General features: G+C 47.4%; 1 protein-coding gene across 1 annotated transcript; it reads right to left on the bottom strand.

Moving 5' to 3' along the window:
• Positions 1–1503: 1503 nt before the first annotated feature.
• On the bottom strand, positions 1504–18289 carry LOC110091169 (cytochrome P450 2C18-like). The gene is made up of 9 exons (XM_078383441.1): positions 15226–18289; positions 13868–14030; positions 12871–13020; positions 10900–11060; positions 10106–10282; positions 8261–8402; positions 6492–6679; positions 4039–4180; positions 1504–3327 (listed from the first exon to the last, which is right to left on the bottom strand). The coding sequence occupies exons 1-9, from the start codon at positions 15406–15408 to the stop codon at positions 3146–3148; spliced, it is 1488 nt and encodes a 495-aa protein (XP_078239567.1). The 5' UTR covers positions 15409–18289; the 3' UTR covers positions 1504–3145.
• Between the last annotated feature and the right edge of the window lie 642 nt (positions 18290–18931).

Raw genomic sequence — 18931 nt, 5'->3', positions numbered from 1 at the left:
GCCTCCATATCTTCCCCTTCTATGTGCCAGGAGGTGATGGGACCAGTGGCCATGATCTTAGTTGTTTTTTTTTTTTTTTGATGTTCAGCTTCAGACCGCTTTTTGCACTCTCCTCTTTCACCCTCTTTACAAGATTCCTTCATTCCTCCTCACTTTCTGCCATCAGAGTGGTATTATCTGCATTACTTCTATTTACCAACTTTAAAAAAATCTCAGCTCATTTAACCCCTCTGAAGTGCCAAATCAGTATTTCGGAGTTCGGAGAGCCCTGCTTTGATTTCAGAGCTGCTTTGGGTACCTTGGGTTTACTCCTTATCACTTCAGAAAGGGGAGACTATTCCCAGTTCTCTTTCAGAAATGAACCTGAAGGACATACTTGTAGATGGGAAGAGCTACACGTCTCCTTATCATCATCACGAAATAGCACATTCAGGCAGATGCCCAGTTTCGTGAAGCTGGGCAGCTATTCCTTTGTGCTTCTTGGTTCTTAAGAAGCTGCTTGACCCTTTCACAAGAGCCTGGGGTCTTTTCCTGCTTGTCGTGTGCGTACCTCTAAGGAGAGACAGCCTTGGCTAGGTTGTCCCACTGCAACTGGACATGGCGTTGAGAGCCTGCTGGTCACCACAGGGGCTGCTTCAGGAGAGCTGAGAGAGTCTCCAAGCTGTAGTTCTGGAGATTTCCCCAAACTCTCTGCTCCCCTTGTGGCACATCGGCAGCCTTCTGCTTAGCCGTCCTGCAAATTCAGCATCCCGGGAGGGAACCCCAAAGGGTGGTTGCAAGAGAGGGAGGCTGTTTCTCTTCCATCCTTCCTTCTGACGGTGACTGGATGTTTCTACAAAACTTCCTTGTCTCCTTTCTTCATGTCATGGACGATTTGATATCCCTGTTTTGTCATGGTCAAAAGTAGAACGCTACAGATCTTTATAACACCTCTGAGTTGTTTGAACTCTCTGGCTAGCTCAGTGGTTTAGATATCTGACTGCAGAGCCAGAGGCTGGGGGTTCAATTCCACCCCCCCCCCCCCCGCTGGGCCTTCCCTCAAGTAAACCCACCTCGTGTGGCCTTTGGCAAGCTGCGTAGACCCAGGATGCCTCCAGAAGAAGGGAAGGAAAAGCCTGAAAAGGGTCCCCGTAAAAGTCAGGATTTATTTCCTGACACGTGGTTATTAATTAGTAGTTGGAGTCTGTCGTGGTCTCTAGCATCTGAACATTTATCCCTGATAGGGTTGAATACCAGTGTGAACCAGACAATCGTGGCCATCATATCAAAATTCTAACGTGTTATCAAGATATAAGTTATTTGCTTGCTCCTACCTGGTTCATGAGAAAAGTAGCTTCCAAACAAGTCTCACTTCAGAGGATAAGAATAAACCATGATTTCCACTAGAGTGGTCTTAACCAACCAGATAGGCGGGATATAAAATAAATAAATAAATAAATAAATAAATAAATAAATAAATAAATAAATAAATAAAGTAAACAGAGAAAAATGAGTCCTGGCCGCATTAGATTGTCTATATCTGCAAGTTTTAATTACTTCTATGCACAAAAATCCAGAAACTACTGAAAACATGAAGAACTTTTAGAAGTCAAAGACATATGATCCAACATATCATTTTTTACAGCTGTGAACAAAAGCAGCAGGATTTACGTAGGCATCCTTCAGTCTCAAGAGACTATGGGAACGTAGTAGATAAAGCAGGTAAAGCAGTAGATACCGATACATAAAAATGCATAAAGACTGAACTTAAGGTATAAATACTTACAAGTCAGACAAATATATATCTCAATTAAACATTTTTAGCTAGGAAGGTTACAGACAAGAAGTTCTATCTTATCTCAATACAAAAATACAAACGCTTATAGCAGTAAAAAGCACATTTGTGGTGAACAAGAAAGAAGGAACAAAATTGATATATCGGTCATTTGAGGAAAAACGAATTCGAGCAGGCTGCTGCATGTTCTGAAGTCCAGGCCCTCCTTCTAGGACAGGGGTCAGGGAACTTTTTTACCTTTTACCCCCCCCCCCCCCCCCAATTTTATATACGCCGACATTACTCCCTTGATTCAAAAGGAAGGAAATCATACATTATTTGAATTAAAAATATTATTGAATCTACACAGGCTGTGTACCGACTAGCAGAATGCACCAAATTTGATAACGATGTGCACTATTTTTGCTGGAACACATTGCACTCCAGCCATGGTGTGGCATAGGGAGTAGTAAGGTGTCCAATGTGCCTAGCAAGTTGCATTAAAGTTTTGCTAGCCACGAAATTTAAAGATGCCGGCTTCTTGGAAGGAAAGCAATGATAACCTAGACAGCACCTTAAAAAGCCACCTCCCCCAGCCTTAATTCAAGCTTTCTCTTTTTCTTGCCTGTTCTTTTTCATAGTTTTGAGTCAGTCTCCTTCACTCACTCACTCACTCCCTCTCTCTCTCCCTCTCTCTCTCTCTCTCTCTCTCTCTCTCACACACACACACACACACACACACACACACACACACACACACACACACACATCCATCCACCCACCCATCCACCATCCATTTCCTCCCTCCCTCCATTTTCTCCCTCCATTTTCTCCAATTACATACATTTAAATAAGCTTGATGAAGTCCTTGGTCTCTCGCACCTTTCTTCCCTTGCTTTCTCCTTGCTCCTTTCCCTCCTGCTGCTTGTTTGCAGTCATTTCCAGAGGAAGCAGTTATTCAGAACTCCCGGAATGATTGATTGCCTGGGGCTAATCCACAGCTGCAACCAATCAAGGAGCTTATCTCTGATCTCTGAACTAATGGAGGATTTACAAGTGCCTGCTGCAATCAGGAAGTAACAGGGAGAGGTGGCTTACAATTTGAGATTTGGCTGCAGAGGGTGGGGGGGTGGGAGGGAGGGGTGTAGCACTCTGCTCATTACCCCCAGGATTTTCACTTTTACCCCATTTGGGGTAATTTACCCCTGTTCCCTGACCTATGTTCTAGGAAAACAGATTCCCTGCATCTAAGCAAAGGGCTCTCAGGGATTTGCAAATTTACAGTTTTGCTGCCCAGACAAGGTAGGCTGGAAAATGTAGACAGGCTCAGTCCCAAGGTCTGAACTGGTCAACTGCCAGATGGTATCTGATGGGCCAGAGGCCTCCTTCTCCTCAGCGAGGGAGAACGCAGAGCCGATAAGGCCGAGGGAGGTTGCCGGTGCTGCTCAGGAGAGGGGAGATGTCGATGTCCTTGGGGTCCTGGAGGGGTTTCAGTTTGAAGTGCTGCAGGATGGTGACCAAGAAGAGGAAAAGCTCCATGCGGGCGAGGCCCTCCCCTGCGCAGATCCGTTTACCTGCAAGGGAAAGAAAGGTGGGAAGGTAAGCAAGAAGAGAGTCTTCCTCAACAGCTGGGGGAAAACCTCACAACAAGGTCAAGGGGAATGTGGCCTTCCAGGAACACCTCCTCAGAACATTATCTGCAGCCTCAATTCTGGTCATTGTGGTGGGGAAGAGCAAGGCAAGGTAGGAGAGGTGAAACCCAGACTGTGGGCTTGCTTTCCTTCATTTTCATCCAACGAGGAGCTAAATTTCAGGCTGATGTAACTAGCAGAAAGGGCTGATAGTTGAAAAAGATGCAAGCACCCAATCTACTGCTTTGAGACCTTAAAGGGCTCTAAGTAGAAGATGCTACTGTCCTTCTCTTTGGAATGAGACACCTCACCTCCAAGCAAGATGGAGCACTTCCCTCAAGCTCTCCACCCTTTAGAAACACACACACAAAGAGAGAGGGAGAGAGAGACCAGAAGGAATGGCTTAAACAAGAAGGTTTAAACACTCTCTCTGATGCTCAACATCCTTAAAAGTCAACATGAGGAAGCAGCCGCCACCCTCGTTTTGTGTGACTGTTTGCCATCACTGGTAAGGATAAGTCAGGAAGGGTTTGAGGTTGACCCTTCTCAGTGACCCCTCCCTGCCCGAGTGGTGGGAGACGAGGAAGCCCCCAAAGAGCCGGTCAGGAGTGTCATTGGCTGGGAGACGGGCCATGGAGGGAAGAGCCCTTTTACCTGCCGAGAAGGGCACGAAGTAGTCACTCTTCCTGAAGGTCCCGTCTTTGTTCAAGAAATGCTGTGGGTCGAATTCTGTGGGGTTTGGAAATTCTTTGCTGTCGTACAGCGCAGAGGTCAGGACAGGGAAGATGATGGTGCCCTGAGGAGAAGAAAAAGCAGCGGGTTATGCTGTTTGCTGTTTGTGTTTGAGCTGAGATGCTTTTGATGTGCTTCTCCTCCCTTCACCTGACCAGGAGCCAGGTTTCCAAGCCCCCTTTTTAACCCCTTTCCCTTTCCTTCTCGTTCCTCTTGGCTTTTCTGTCCGAATCCAATGTTTCAAACAAAGGTGGACCTCTTAAAATCAGTGAAATTGAGCTCGGTCGGGACTTATCCGTTTCCCCTCTGGTGCAGGTAATCTAACCTCCCCAGGGCCAAATGTTGCAATCAAGCCTTTATGTTTCCCGTTCCTTTGGACAAGTGCATGGACGTTGGCCTGAGTCCTGATTCAGTGTCTTTCTGTCAGGCAGTGGTTCTTCCCATCCCTCTCCCTGCCCTCACTGGTTGGGCCTCAGATTTTTTTGTTAGCTTCTGATTTTGTTTTCAGTTTCTGGAAAGACTCAATTCACAGACCAAACACATCAGTCAGTAAATGTTATATTGATATGAGGATATCCCACCCCTCGATTCAGCTATCTGAGATTTGAAAAGTTTTGTTATCATAAAACACAACCATGTTTGGAACTGTGTAAAAAATGTTTTGGCTCTTCCATCACCAAATTTTAAGGGTAGCCCCCACACAATCTCTCTCTCTCTCTCTTTTTAATATTTCATTTATATCCCGCCTATCTGGTTGGGTCAGGACCACTCTAGGTGGCTAACAATCATAAAAATACAATAAAAATATATAAACAATTTAAATAGTAAAATCGATGCACAGAGTGAGAGAAGCAATAAAAGAGGGGGAAAAAGGCGTCAGGAATTATTTGATGGGAAGGCCTGTCAAAACATCCATGTCTTTAATTGATTCTTAAAGATACCCAGCGAGGGAGCCCCACAAATCTCAGGAGGTAAGTTGTTCCAGAGGCGAGGAGCCACCGCCGAGAAGGCCCGATTTCTTGTCTTTTCCTTCCGGGCCTCCCTCGGCGTTAGGCTCCTCAGCCTCACCTCCTGACTCGCACGAGTGACACGGGTAGATCTTGGTGGGAGTAGGCGTTCCACCAAGTATCGAGGCCCTAAACCGTTTAGGGCTTTATAGTTAAGCATCAACACTTTGAAGTCGATGTGGAATCGGATGGGCAGCCAATGCGGTGCGGCCAGAGTGGATGAGATGTGTTGGTATTTTTTCACTCCACTAAGTAATCTGGCCGCCGCATTCTGCACCACCTGTAGTTTCCGCAGCAGCCTCAAAGGTAGCCCCACGTAGGGCGCATTACAGTGGTCTAATCTCGAGATTACGAGCGCATGCACCAAGGTAGTGAGCGCCTCCACATCAAGGTAGGGCTGCAGCTGGGCAATCCGCCTAAGGTGAAAAAAGGTGGTACGGACCACCGACGCCACCTGGGATTCCATAGTGAGCGCTGGGTCCAGATGGATCCCCAGACTGTGGACCCCATCCTTGGTGGGGAGGGTCACCCCCCCAAAGGAGAGGGAGTTTCCCAAATCCCCAACTGTGGGGGGGACCCACCCTCAGTACCTCCGTCTTGTCCGGGTTCAGCCTCAGCCCGTTCTCCTGCATCCATTGCAGTACGGTCCCCAGGCAGCACTGAAGGGACAGGACGGCATCTCCTGCGGTAGGTGGGAAGGAGATGTAGAGCTGAGTATCATCAGCGTACTGATGACACGATGCCCCACAGCCCCTGATGACCCCACCCAGCAGCCTCATATAGATGTTGAACAGCATTGGGGAGATAATCGACCCCTGTGGATCCCCACAATTGAGGCTCCACGGGGCCAAGACCCTCTCCCCAAGCTGTACTCTCTGGGGGTGGTCCTCCAGGAAGGAACGGAGCCAGGCAAGGGCCAGGCCACCTATTCCCAGCTCGGAGAGCCTCCCTAGGAGGATACCGTGGTCAATGGTATCAAAGGCCGCTGAGATATCGAGGAGGACCAGCAGGGACACTTTACCCCTGTCGGCCTCCCTCAACAGGTCATCACACAGGGCGACCAATGCCGTTTCTGTACCATGGCGCGGCCTGAAGCCCGACTGAAATGGATCCAGGGCGTCCGTTTTGTCCAAGAGCGCTTGAAGCTGATCGGCCACCACCCTCTCGACCACCTTGCTTAAGAAGGAAACGTTGGCGACGGGCCTATAATTGCCAGTTTTGTCCGCCGCCAAACTAGGTTTCTTCCTAATGGGCCTAATGAGTGTCTCCTTGAGACACTCATCCTCCTCAGCCTGGCCAAGATCCATGTATCCCTGGGCTGCGTCCGTCGCCTTAGCAGTACAGAAGCAGTAGAAGCAGAGCCGGTACCTTTGGGATGACGAATTGTCGGAAGGGGGTGTCTTTGACCACTGAGTGGGGGACACTCAGTGGGACGAGAGAGATGAACCTCTGGATTTCGTGGATGACGGCGTCTGTGTAAGGCATCTGCCCGCGGTCAGCTATGCATGGTGCCCTGGCTCGGCCGACCACGCGGTCAATCTCTTCATGCACTTTCTCTGGAAAGGGATGGGAAAGGCTCAGCACCAGTGCCCCGACATGCCACGGAAGCCCTCAAATCTGGCCAGAAGGGTTGGCCCGGTGGCCGATTGCCCTACAGGCTGGATGATGGATTGGGTGGCTTGGCCTCCTCTATGTGACTTTCTTCTTCTGATGATGAGTCTCCATTCTCCAGCTCTATTCTCTGATCACCCCAAGATGCAGGCCATTATTTCTTCATGGCCCAACAACATATTTCAGATGACAGGTGTTCTTCAGAGGAGTTGGGTGCCTACTTTTATTGAAGGGGGAAATACCATATATACTCAAGTATAAGCCGGCCCAAATATAAGCTGAGGCACCCAATTTTGCCACAAAAAACTGGGAAAACTTATTGACTCGAATATAAGCTGAGGGTGGAAAATGCAGCAGCTACTGGTAAAATAGGCAAGGGGGGGTTAATGGGCTTCCCTGGGCTTGTAAACAAAGATGCCCTCACTGTGACCTCTGTTCAGAGTGGTCCTTGCAATACGTAGGGACAGGCTACTGCCGGGGAAAAAGTTTTCATCTACAGCTCCTTCATTTGGACCTAGACTGCTATTATCCTCCCAGCATGGTGTCTGCCTGCAAAGTTTGAAAAATGCAGTGTACTTGACCCGGGTCATCGGAACACCTGCAGATGTTGCAGGCCCGTAGATGAGCGGGGGAGTCCGGAGAACACCCACACCGCAGGGGAGAACATGTCATTTTGAGTACCAGCTGAGGAGGTGCTTTTTCAGCAAAAAAATTGTGCTAAAAACTAGGCTTATACTCGAGTGTATATGGTATATATATGCACTCTGCTTTTGAACCCTAGAAGCAGAGCTCTCTTCAAATACAGTGGTGCCCCGCATAGCGACGTTAATCTGTTCCAGGAAAAACGTCGATATCCGGAGACATCGCTAAACGGAATGGAAAACCCCATAGGAACGCATTAAACTCCGTTTAATGGGGGGTAAACTCACCGCTAAGCGGGAATCCTCCATAGGGCCGCCATTTTCGCTGCCTCGGTAAGCGAGGGCAGGGCGCGAAAACGCTGCGGGCGGCCATTTTCTTCTTGTGGCCATTTTGGAACTGCCGATCAGCTGTTTAAAAAAACATCGCAATGCGAAAATCGGTAAGCGAAATGCTTACCGATCATCGCAATGCGATCGTAAAAACGATCGCAAAATCCGCATCGCTATGCAGATTCGTCGTTAAACAGTGTGCTCGTTAAGCGAGGCACCACTGTATTCTGGATGAGTATTTCTGAATATTTAGCTTCCCTGAAGAAAGCTTTTTGCCTAAAACACAACAGCTTCCAAGTTCCCACCTCTTTTTCTGGTGGCAGTTCTGGTGGATCCTTCCTGGTTTGGCTTGCATATTTACTGTGATTCTTTACCCACTGGAACCCAAGCTAACTTCCATGATCACCCAAAATCCTGTCATAGAATGTGGCCTTTAGTCACCCTGGCAGGAATTCTATGGGGCCGTGATGAGACATGGAGAACCTGAAAGGGGAGACCACGGAGGGGAGGGAATGTACTTGAGATGCTAGCAGGTAGTTGAAGGGTCTGTTTTACCTTCTACCTCCGGGTATTTCTGGAGAATCAAGAGCCCGTATCTGAGGGTCGTGCTGGTTGTTTCTGTTCCCGCTCCAAACAAATCAAGTACGGAGGCCACCAGGTTTTCAGGGGTGAACTCTGATGCGCCGTTCTTTTTTTCCTGAAGAAACATGAGGCATAATCAGTGCCACCAACTTAACTGAGCTTGATAAAAATATAATATATTTATTTATTTATTTATTGGACTTCTATACCGCCCCATAGCGCTACAAGCACTCTCCAGGCGGTTTACAATTTTAATTATACAGGCTACACATTGCCCCCCCCCCCAGCAAGCTGGGTACTCATTTTACCGACCTCGGAAGGATGGAAGGCTGAGTCAACCTTGAGCCGGCTACCTGGGATTTGAACCCCAGGTCGTGAGCACAGTTTTAGCTGCAGTACAGCGGTTTAACCACTGCGCCACGAGGCTCTTATATGAAACCATCTAATAAATAGGAGAGGTTCAAACTGGCAGAAAAGGAGCATGGAACCTGTCAAATGAAGCCCATAAAATAAAAAATAAAATAAAATATGTACCAGTACCTGGCTTGCAGACAACAGAAGACAAAACCAGGAATCAAATGATGTTTACGTAAGAGAAAAAATAATTTAAACAAATAAAAATATATATGTATTCTCAAAGGCTTTAATGGTCGGGATCCGATGGTTGTTGTAGGTTTTTTGGGCTGTTTGGCCATATTCTGGAGGTTTTTCTTCCTAACATTTTGCCAGTCTCTGTAGGTGGGTAGGTGGGGCTCGTCAGCCTCGGAAAGCAGCCCATCTAGGAGAAGGAAAACTCCGATTTCAAACCTCCACTGCCTTGTGGCTATATCCACTGATGGAAAAGGCTTCAGGAGTTAACCTCGAGGCAAAATCCAAAGCCAGAGTCCCGGAGGCAGTTCGTGTCGTTCTGGCAACTCCTGAGACATCGCTGGAACCAGTTGTATTGGCTCTTGCCTTTCCGTTGTACTATTTCAGCGACGTGGAGAGGGGGGATTTGCTGCTTGGGTAACAGCCTATCCTCCATATTATTTTACCCAGGCTTCGTGCCCTGGAGAGGACACTTCAAGTCCTCCATACAGTGCACATTACCATAGTCTCTCGAGACTGAAGGATGCCTAATCAGGTAGTCAGCATCTTCAGAGGACAGGAGCTAGAACTCTCTCTGTGTTCTGGTGTAGTGAATGGGATTGTTGAGTATTTGTATCTGAGGGATCCTCTGAAGGATCTGCCGGCCAGAGAATGGGGAAGAAAAACCTTCAGAACACGGCCAAACAGCCCAAAAAACCTACAACAACCAAAAAATATATTTCATAGTATTGTGGACCTAATTCTGTTCCAGGTGTTTTCCCTGCCTTCAATTTATTTATTATTTCCTCTATTTCGCCCTCGGTAATTAATTGTTCCATTCTACCCCTATCCTCTTCCAACAGTTTCTTATCATAGTTTCTCTATTTATATTCTTTAATTTTATCTAGAAATGGATATATAGATTATATGTATATGTATATGTATGTATATGTGTGTGTGTGTGTGTGTGTGTGTGTGTGTGTGTATAACTAGTATATAGTTTGTTTGTTTTGTGTGTTTAGCCCACCAGCCCCTGGCATTTCCCTCCCTGGTGCCAAGGCTGCTTGGCTGTATTCCGAGTGTTTGGTGGTGCCACCGAGGCTGCAGGGCCAGCCTCCCACCCTGGGCACTCGGTCCACTGACGACCAACCCTCTTAGCTTCCCCTCAGACCAAGGAGCTCCCCTCCAACGTGTGAGCCCACGGGCGAGCTTCTCACTCCCTTGGACCGTGGGCTCTGCCTTTAAACTTACCTGCTCCATTCTAATAAGGAAGCAGTCGATAAAATCCCGGGTGGCGCTGGGATCCAGAGTCTCCTTGTGCTGTTTCACCGCTTGGGAAACAAACTCTTTTAATTTTTCAACATTTTTGGTTACTCTCTGGTGAGGCCCAGGAATGAGGTCCATGAAAGATGGGAAGAGATTGGCCATCTGAAAGGCAAGGCAGAAGAGACCCGTCCCGGTCACTGGTGTCAACCGTCCCTTTTCCCCTCCAGGGTGCTTGTGGGCAAAGAGAGCACCTGCTTCAGCTCAGTGAAACTGACTGGAACATCCCAAAGCCGAACAAGGTCCAGTGGCTTTGTGGCCATTTCGGTGGCCCTCGTAAGCATGGCTATGACTTTTCTAGGTCTCATGGAAGGGGCTGGGGAGGAAGATCCAGAAAGTCTCCTTTGGGCAGCAGGAAAGCACACAGATCTACCCAATATACCTTAAATTCAAAAACCTGGTGGTGAAAACCCAAATCCTGCATGACAGGGAACTTGGTGGCCTCTTCCCGCGTGCCTGGCCTTTCTGAGGGGCCTGGCAGCTGGAGATGTCGGATCGCAACAGAAGACCCTTGGCCTCTGACAGAAGACCCTCCCATCTTCCTCTCTGCCGTTCTTCTCGTGATGTCCAGGTAGACCGCCAACCCTTTGGGGGCAGGAGCCCCTCCCCTCCCCATCACTCAGGACCACCTATGTGTGGGCCCACAGGGGAGCCCTCTAGGCACAAGACCAATAAAAGTTCACACAACAGCACCTCATGGACCAAGTGGACGAGGGTCTTACCTGTCCCCAAGGAGAGCTAGCAATCTTGAAGTTGTCATTGAATGTGTTGAGGAGGGCTAGAAACCTCTCGTCATCGTAATCAAAATGGGCACCAAAGACGATGGAGCAGATGATGTTGGACGTAGCGCAGCTGAGCAGGAAGATGGGGTCAAAGGGCTTCCCTGGAAGAACAAAAAGACTCCACTAGCCTCCTCGCCCAGCCAGCCAGAAACCAGAGCTGGCTCCTCCCTGGAAATGGTGAAACAACTGGCCGAACCTTAACACACAATGCCATGCACACAAGGGCAGCTGTGTAAGCGGTGCTTGCTTTTTCCAGGCTCTCTTGTGCCAAGGTGTGTGGCTGAGGGTGTGAGTGACTGCCCAGTCCAAGGACACCCCGCGCACGAGAGGCTGCACACGCTGCTTGCATGGTTTCCAGCTTATGCCCCAAAATCAATCCTGGTCACACACTTTGAACTATTCTGACAATTTGAATCAGTTACAGACTGAATTAAAGTTAACACTTTTATTGTTGTTGCTGCTGCTGCTGCTGCTGTTGTCATATTTTAACAATTCCATTGCCAGACTTACTTGTGTTTGCTTTTGTTATCCCTTGCAATGACCATAAGCCCCATCAAGTGCTTCTGAATAAAAGAAAGCTGGGATGGAAAACAACACCGCCTGCCGGAGGTCAGTAGCGGAATGGCCTGCCTTTGTGTGGGCTCACAGCAACGACAGGCAGAACTCTTGAGCTGTTCCAAACCGAGGCAGCAAAGCCAGCAGGGATGGGGCCACTGTGGGGCACTATCCACGAAAGGCTCAATAGGCCCAGGGGCGGCACCCGGACATGATGAGGAAGCATCCCTGTCAACTGTGTACGCCCCCCTCCGTGCCTTGTGGGTAGCGGTGGAGTCCCCCAAGGCTCAGGGAAGGAAAACCCCAACTGACCACCAACAGCAATGTCTAACTTGTTAAATACCCCTTCGGTGGTCACCTCGGTCAACAAGGGCCACATCCAAGCTGACCTTTTGAGGTGGGTCACAATTCTCCTTGTGAAATTCCTATTGCCACCGAACCAGAACACAATCATACTGTAGACGAAAGCCCTCACCAGCAGTCAAGTTGAGATGTGAGCAACCCATCCGGACCTTGCGCAGAGCCAAGCAGAACCAAGAACCAAGCCAGAGTTTCTTTCAGAGCCAGGAGCTCAAAAAAAAGGGCCACTACAGAGCAGGGACAACAGACACATAAGAGTTTCTTTCTTTCTTTCTTTCTTTCTTTCTTTCTTTCTTTCTTTCTTTCTTTCTTTCTTTCTTTCTTTCTTTCTTTCTTCCTTCCTTCCTTCCTTCCTTCCTTCCTTCCTTCCTTCCTTCCTTCCTTCCTTCCTTCCTTCCTTCCTTCCTTCCTTCCTTCCTTCCTTCCTTCCTTCCTTCCTTCCTTCCTTCCTTCAACTTGTATACAAGGCCACTCTGGGCTGTTTACAACACGTAAGAAAACAGCAGGGCAGAAGGAATGGGTGAAAAAATGTATATATAATGAGATTGTGTGCATGTTCTAACAAATGTCAAAAAACAAGACAATAACAACCAAAAACAGGCCTGGAGACAAACGCTTAGGTGCAGCTTATAGAAATGTGCCTCAAGAATGCTTTGATAGAACAAAACAGAGCAGACCACAAACACCTTGTATGGAGAAGAGCTTCTTTCCTTTCTAAAGGTAAAGATTTGTCAAGAACAGTGGGTGGGTGGCCGGCTGGCTGGCCCTTTGGAGATTCCATTGAACATAAATGAAAAATGTCTACTTGGCTTTCCTTCAGAGGGGAAGGGAGACATAGCTCTCCATTTTTTTTTCATGGTTGCTGACTGACACAGCGCATCAGTGATGCTTCGACAGGACTTTAAAGAACCTTTCAAAGCAGCACTGATCTCCTAGGTTTTAGGCAGGCCCCTTCTCAAGAAAATGACTGAGGGGGGGTCAACGGTCCTGACCTACCTTTTGTGTCCTGGAACTTTTCCAGCAGATACTGGGCTTCCTCCTGGATCCTCTCCTCGATGCTCTTCTTCCCCATCCCAAAGTTGCGCAGGGTGGTGAGGGCAAAGCGCCGGAGCACCTTCCATCTTTCCCCATTGCTGGCGATAATCCCTGGAACCAGGGAGAAAGACCACACTAAGCATGCAGATCTGAATGTCCGAATCCCATTTCCTATATTATTTGCCAACAGGGTCCCTCCTTTTATCTTGTAAGGCAATATTTCCCTAAAACTGGCTTTATGGAGAACCTGCTCTCCTACTGTGCTAGACATCTCCAGAATGATCAAAGACAAAACCACGTTAATCGGTCATTCCCCAGATCCATTCCAAATCTCAATTAAATGTCTGTTCTATTTATTAAATTTATGTTCCACCTTTCTGCCATAAAGGGACGCTCAAGGTCTCAGCGGCATAAAAGATCTATACTTTGATGAGATAAAAGACATCGGTTTTGCCCGATGCCGCTTTTCCGTGAGGAAAGCAGTGGAATAAGTTCCAACTTCAGTGGATCTTTATGTTACAATCTGGGTTCTGCCACCTGATCATTATGTTTGCACAATTCGATTGTCTTACTCAAATGTTATCTGTCTTAGACTGAATTATTTTAAAAAGAACATGAGTGAAAAAGATTAGTTTAGTCAATGGGAAGAACATGTAATTTGGGGGAAATGTTTAAAAAGTGTTTATGAATTCCAATATGGGATAAAGATCAGCATCTCACAGCACAATGTGAAACAAGGCCAAGGAGAAAATGTAAGTAGAATTTGACCAAATGCAACCAAATTGGGACCAACAGCCTTCACCCCCCTGGTTGTGACTGCTAAAAGACCTCATTGAACAGCCCTCCATGTGAGCTGATTTTTCCCCCATTGCTTTTTTAATCTCAGTGCCCCTTCCCTCCCCCTGGGCGGAGGAGATGGTCCCACCTCCCATGAGGACTAGCAACCAGCAAAACCTACCTCGCCCTTTGCTGATTCTGTCAAAAAACGGTAGGCGTCCCCTGGGTGCAAACTCATCTGCGTGGTCAATCAGAGCTTCTTTTATGACATCGTAGCCATGGAGAACCACGACAGGTAACCGTCCAAAATGCACGGTGAACACGGGTCCGTACTTCTCACTGAGCTAGAGAAAAACCAGGGAAAGACCGTTATGCTTGCAATAACTCAAAAAAATTGCACCAGTGTTAATAGTTTGAAAGTGGTCCGTTCGTTTCCATTCAGCCAGGGGAATGACTAAAAGGGACCTTACTCACCCATTCAAGAGGACAAAAGGGAACTGAACCTTGATGCTGTCCAACCCTGCCTGTCCTCAGAACCTGGCAAAATCAGGTTTTGGACTCAGACTCTCAGAGTTTTCCAAAGACCTTGCTTCACCTCTGAATGCAATATTAAATAAAGAAGGATCTCTTGGGGGGAAAAGATGGAGCGGAAGTTGTTTTAGCAACCCACTTCATCAAGTTTGGGAGGCAGGGTCAGGGAATAAGAAAAGGTTTGGCAAAGGTGTTCCATGCACACATTGGGCTTTCCTTATCTCTCTCTCTATCTCACAAATTGTTACAGCTGATCACTCAAAAGAGGAGAGGAAGTGAAGGAAAGAGAAGAATCTCTTGAGTAAAGAATCTGGGAAACTGGTTTGGAGGCAGCACAACCTGATCGTCGATGGCTGCAGCAGCAGCACCACAGGGACTCTGCCTGCCCGTCTGTCTACTCATGGAGAGATACAACTATTTTCAGCGATTGGCAAGGATTCCGTTGGGTTGTTGACCACTTCACCACGATGTTCCTGAAGTGGATTTTTGTCCAGAAGGAACACAATTTGGGAGCTCAGAGGTTCACCGAGGCTTCTGTCTCTCTCTTTTGTTTTTGCTGACAGAGGTTAACACAGTGATCTCTCGGCAAACATTTTTCTCCTAATAAGTCTGCCTATTTCATGCAGGGCTGTCTGGACAATAACCACATACGGAAGATGTCTTAAAGGCACCATTCTAGCATCATTTTGCATTCTCTGGCTCTTCCTTCAAACCCAGCCTTTCTATGCCCCCCACCCTCCCTGCCTTTTCACTCTTATCCTTCCTCTGCCTTGGACTGAATGGCCTACTGCAAGCTCCTTGGGGCAGGGATGCTACACCCTCTCGTGCTCTTCAGCCTGCCTTGCCCCTTGCTGTCACTGTCTGTCTGCAAACTAACTTCGCTCAGGCTTGTTTCAGCTGCTGAACAAACCAAACCTGGAGAGTCAGCAAACGAGAGCCAGTCATGAAACCACAACCCCTTAGACTTAGAGAGCCTGGCGGTGGGAGGCTCTTCCTTCTGCAGCTCACCTGTTCAAGAGCCTTACTGAGGAAGCTTGTCTTCAGCTGCAAGATGTTCCCCACAACAGGCAAAGGTGTTGGGCCTGGCGGCCGCCTTCCCTTGCCCTGCGTCCTGCTCCTCACGGCGGCCAAGAGGAGAAGGCAAGAGAGACAAACTCCCAGGAAAAGGGTGACCGTCCCCAGAGGCTCCATGGTGGCTGGCAGTGGGCACAGCAGGATCTCCAGAGGCCAGGAGGGGAACCTTATTTATGCTCCACAGCCTGGACTTTGTACATCTGACGCTCTGTGGCACCATCAAGTTAATCATTAGTGATTCCTGGTTTAATTGCCAAATTATGGTGAGCCAGTCGGTACTCCGACTTGTTTGTTATCAGCTGGAAATCAACCTCTGAACTTATAATATTGCTTTATTAGGCAAGAAGGTGGCTGTCTTCTTGTGACCTTTGCCAAAGGGGTAGCCGGATTCCTCTGTGGCAGCAAAACCAAGAGAGATTCTTGCTGCGATGTTTGAAAAGGGAAAGACCAACTTGTGTAGGTTAGCTTGGCCGTCCCTGGACAAAAGTCCACGTCATCCGCCACGCAAAGCATTGTTCAGAATTTGGGGGATGTCCTCAGGGTCCCTGGATGGTGGCAGGAAAGCAGGCCCTGGGCAAGAAAAGAAAAGAAAAAGAAGGAAAGCCTTCCAGCAGAGGGACCAGGGAATTCGTGACCCCACCCAGTCACAAAACCCCAGCTTCTTTTTAAAGCCAGGCCAATTCCCCGGAAGTGCTGTGTGGTCCAGAATTTGACCCTAGGTGAACAAGGAGCCGCAGCTGGTGTAACTGAAGCCTGCTTGAGGGTCAGTTTTATATCCAGCTGGGCCCAGCAGGTGCCCAGGAGCTGCAGCTGGCATGATCTGATGATCATCTTGACCCGTCGTACATCCTGTCCCCTGCCCAGCAATCTCCAAAGTGCAAGCGTGCCTGTCCCATGACCGGAGGATGAGAGAGCCTCAGGGTCCTCTTGGTGCACCCCCTGCCACCCAAGGATCTCCTCTGCCTGAGCTTGCAGAGTGGCCAGAGGGGGTGATGAGTTCCCCCAACGGATTGTGCTGGGGATTTCTCACGTTGGTTGTCAGCCCAACAGCCGTATCAGGGGGAGCCCATGGACACCACGGACATGTCTTGATGGATATCTGGCCTAGACAAGTATTTATTTATTTATTAGATTTATACCCCGCCCCTCTAGACCATGTCTACTCGGGGTGGCAGAGCATCCTCATAATCTATTTTTTTACTGTGTGGGGTCAAGGGGAACAAGGGGGTGTCCCCTCCCCTCCCCTCCAACTTCCTACCTCTGGCTCTGCAGCCAGATCCCTAAGCCACTGAGCTCTCCAGCCAGCTAATCATCTCCACAGACCATCATCTGACATCAAGTGGCTGGACAAGTGGTTGGACTGTCTCTCTGGATTCTTTGTTGGAAGTGCTGATGCCTCACCTGGGGCAAGAGAAACGCCCCTTGGTGTGGAATGAGCAGGTCCGTCTTCCTGTCCTGCTTCCCAGCCGACCAAAGACCAGCTGAGGGTAATGCATCAACTATATCTACTAAACCCACAAAACCTCTGTTATATAATGAACTACAAAACAAACCCTAGCAAGGCAACCTTGTCATCAAAGCCTCTGTGCAGTTCACCAGAGTTCAGCCATTCTGGGCCTCCTGCCCGCTCTTCCAGGTACACAAGCCAACCCGGTTCAACAGAGTTTCCACAAGGGGAGGATCCTGCCTGATTAATGGGGGGAGGGAAGATAAATCAAGATAAATCAAGGGTCAACCCTGTGTGTGTGTATCTTTCTTCTTGTTTGAGCTGGGTCTGCAAGAGGGAAATAATCAGATAGAGGCAACAGAAGAACAAACGCAAGGAACTATTGCAACAACAACACAATTGGATGTTGATTCAGAAGAATTACAAAGAGCAATAGCATCACTACCTATGGAAATGAGAAGGACAAGGGGGAAAAACAGAGTGATAATAAAGATGGATAAAACAAAGAAAATAAACAACTTACAACTATCCCATTTAATGTAAATTGATTAAACTCACCTCAGAAGCGAAAAAAGAATATTTTTACAACTGCAAAAACTAGACATCTGTCTACAAGAAACACATGCGAGGAAGATAGACCAACGTTTATTAGAATGTCCAAAACTTGGTAAATTATTTGCAGCAGCAGATAAAAATTAAAAAAAGAGAAGTAGCTGCATTTGTAAGAAAAGAACTGCACCCAAAATGTGTATTCTCCTCAGGAGAAGGGAGAATAGTGATGGTAGAAATTCAGAGAAACAAAGAAATCGCTGATTATAAACTTGTATGCGCCCAATGGAAATCAACAGAATTTCTATAAGGAATGTCAACAAATCTTGACAAATAGAAATGATGAATACTGTGTGATGGGAGAATTCAGTGCAGTTTTCAATAATGATTTAGACACAAAATCAGAAAAAGCAACAAAAAGGAAAAGAAGAACAAAAATCCCCCCAAAAATTTTTTACAAATGGCAGAACTAAACTTGACAGACCCTTAGAGAGCAAGATAACCAAAGACAAGAGACTACCCCTTCTGCTCTAATAGCCACAAATCATGGTCAAGAATAGATGCCTGCCGGATATCCTCAACTCTGATGAAAGAGGTTCTCGAGACAGAAATTCTACCCAATATATTTTCAAAGGGTTCCACAGCCAGGATCAGATGGTTGTTGTGGGTTCTTCGGGCTCTTTGGCTCTTTGTTCTGAAGGTTGTTCTTCCTGATGTTTCGCCAGTCTCTGTGGCCGACATCTTCAGAGGACTGGAGTAGGAACTCAGTCCATGCTCTGTCGCTGTTTGTTGGATAATTAATAAATGTGGGAACAGCTTTTGTCCTTTTCAGGAGATAGGGCGATGATGATGATCAGTGTGTGTTTGTTGTGGATGTATTGTTGTGATAAGGGGGAGAGATTATCTGTCACTGTGATTGATGGGTGTCATTAGCTGGTCTTTTTTGTGCAATGATCTCTGGTCCTTGAGTCTGGGTATAGTTCGTTGACCTTTTGCAAGCTGTATTTTTCCGGTTGTTTTAGTCTGCAGTGTCTCTCATGTTCTGTGATTCTGGTGTGAATACTGCGTTTTGCGGTTCCAATATATACCTGGCCACAACTGCAAGGTATCCGGTGTACTCCTGCAGTGGTGAGGGGGTCCCTTCTGTCCTTTGCTAACCATAACATTTGTTGTATTTTTGTGGTGGGTCTACAAACAGTAGAAGCCTGACTGGAATGGATCCAGGGCATTGGTTTCATCCAGAAGAGCCTTGAGCTCTACTAGATGATATCCAAAAGGATCTCAAAAAATGGCAGACTCTACAATTGTCCTTGATGGGGAGAAGAGTGACAATTAAGATGAAAATTCTTCCCAGAATACTATTTCTTTTCCAGACTATCCCAGCATTCCTTAAACAAAGTTTTCTTCAAGATCTCAGTAAGATGGTGATGACATTCATTGGGCAAAATAAAAAAAGCAAGAATTAAAATTAAAGCTATGCAAGATACCAAACAAAGAGCTGGATTTGGCCTCCCTGATTGGAGTACATACTATGAAACTTGTGTATTAGTCTGGATAAAGGAATGAATGACTCTTAAAAATAATAGATTACTCAAGCTGGAAGGACATGATCTGATGCTTGGTTGGCATGCATTTTTGTGGTAC

The sequence above is a fragment of the Pogona vitticeps genome, chromosome 1 (assembly GCF_051106095.1).
Source record: "Pogona vitticeps strain Pit_001003342236 chromosome 1, PviZW2.1, whole genome shotgun sequence".
Lineage (NCBI taxonomy): Eukaryota > Metazoa > Chordata > Lepidosauria > Squamata > Agamidae > Pogona > Pogona vitticeps.
This window is presented reverse-complemented; position numbering and strand designations above follow the sequence as displayed.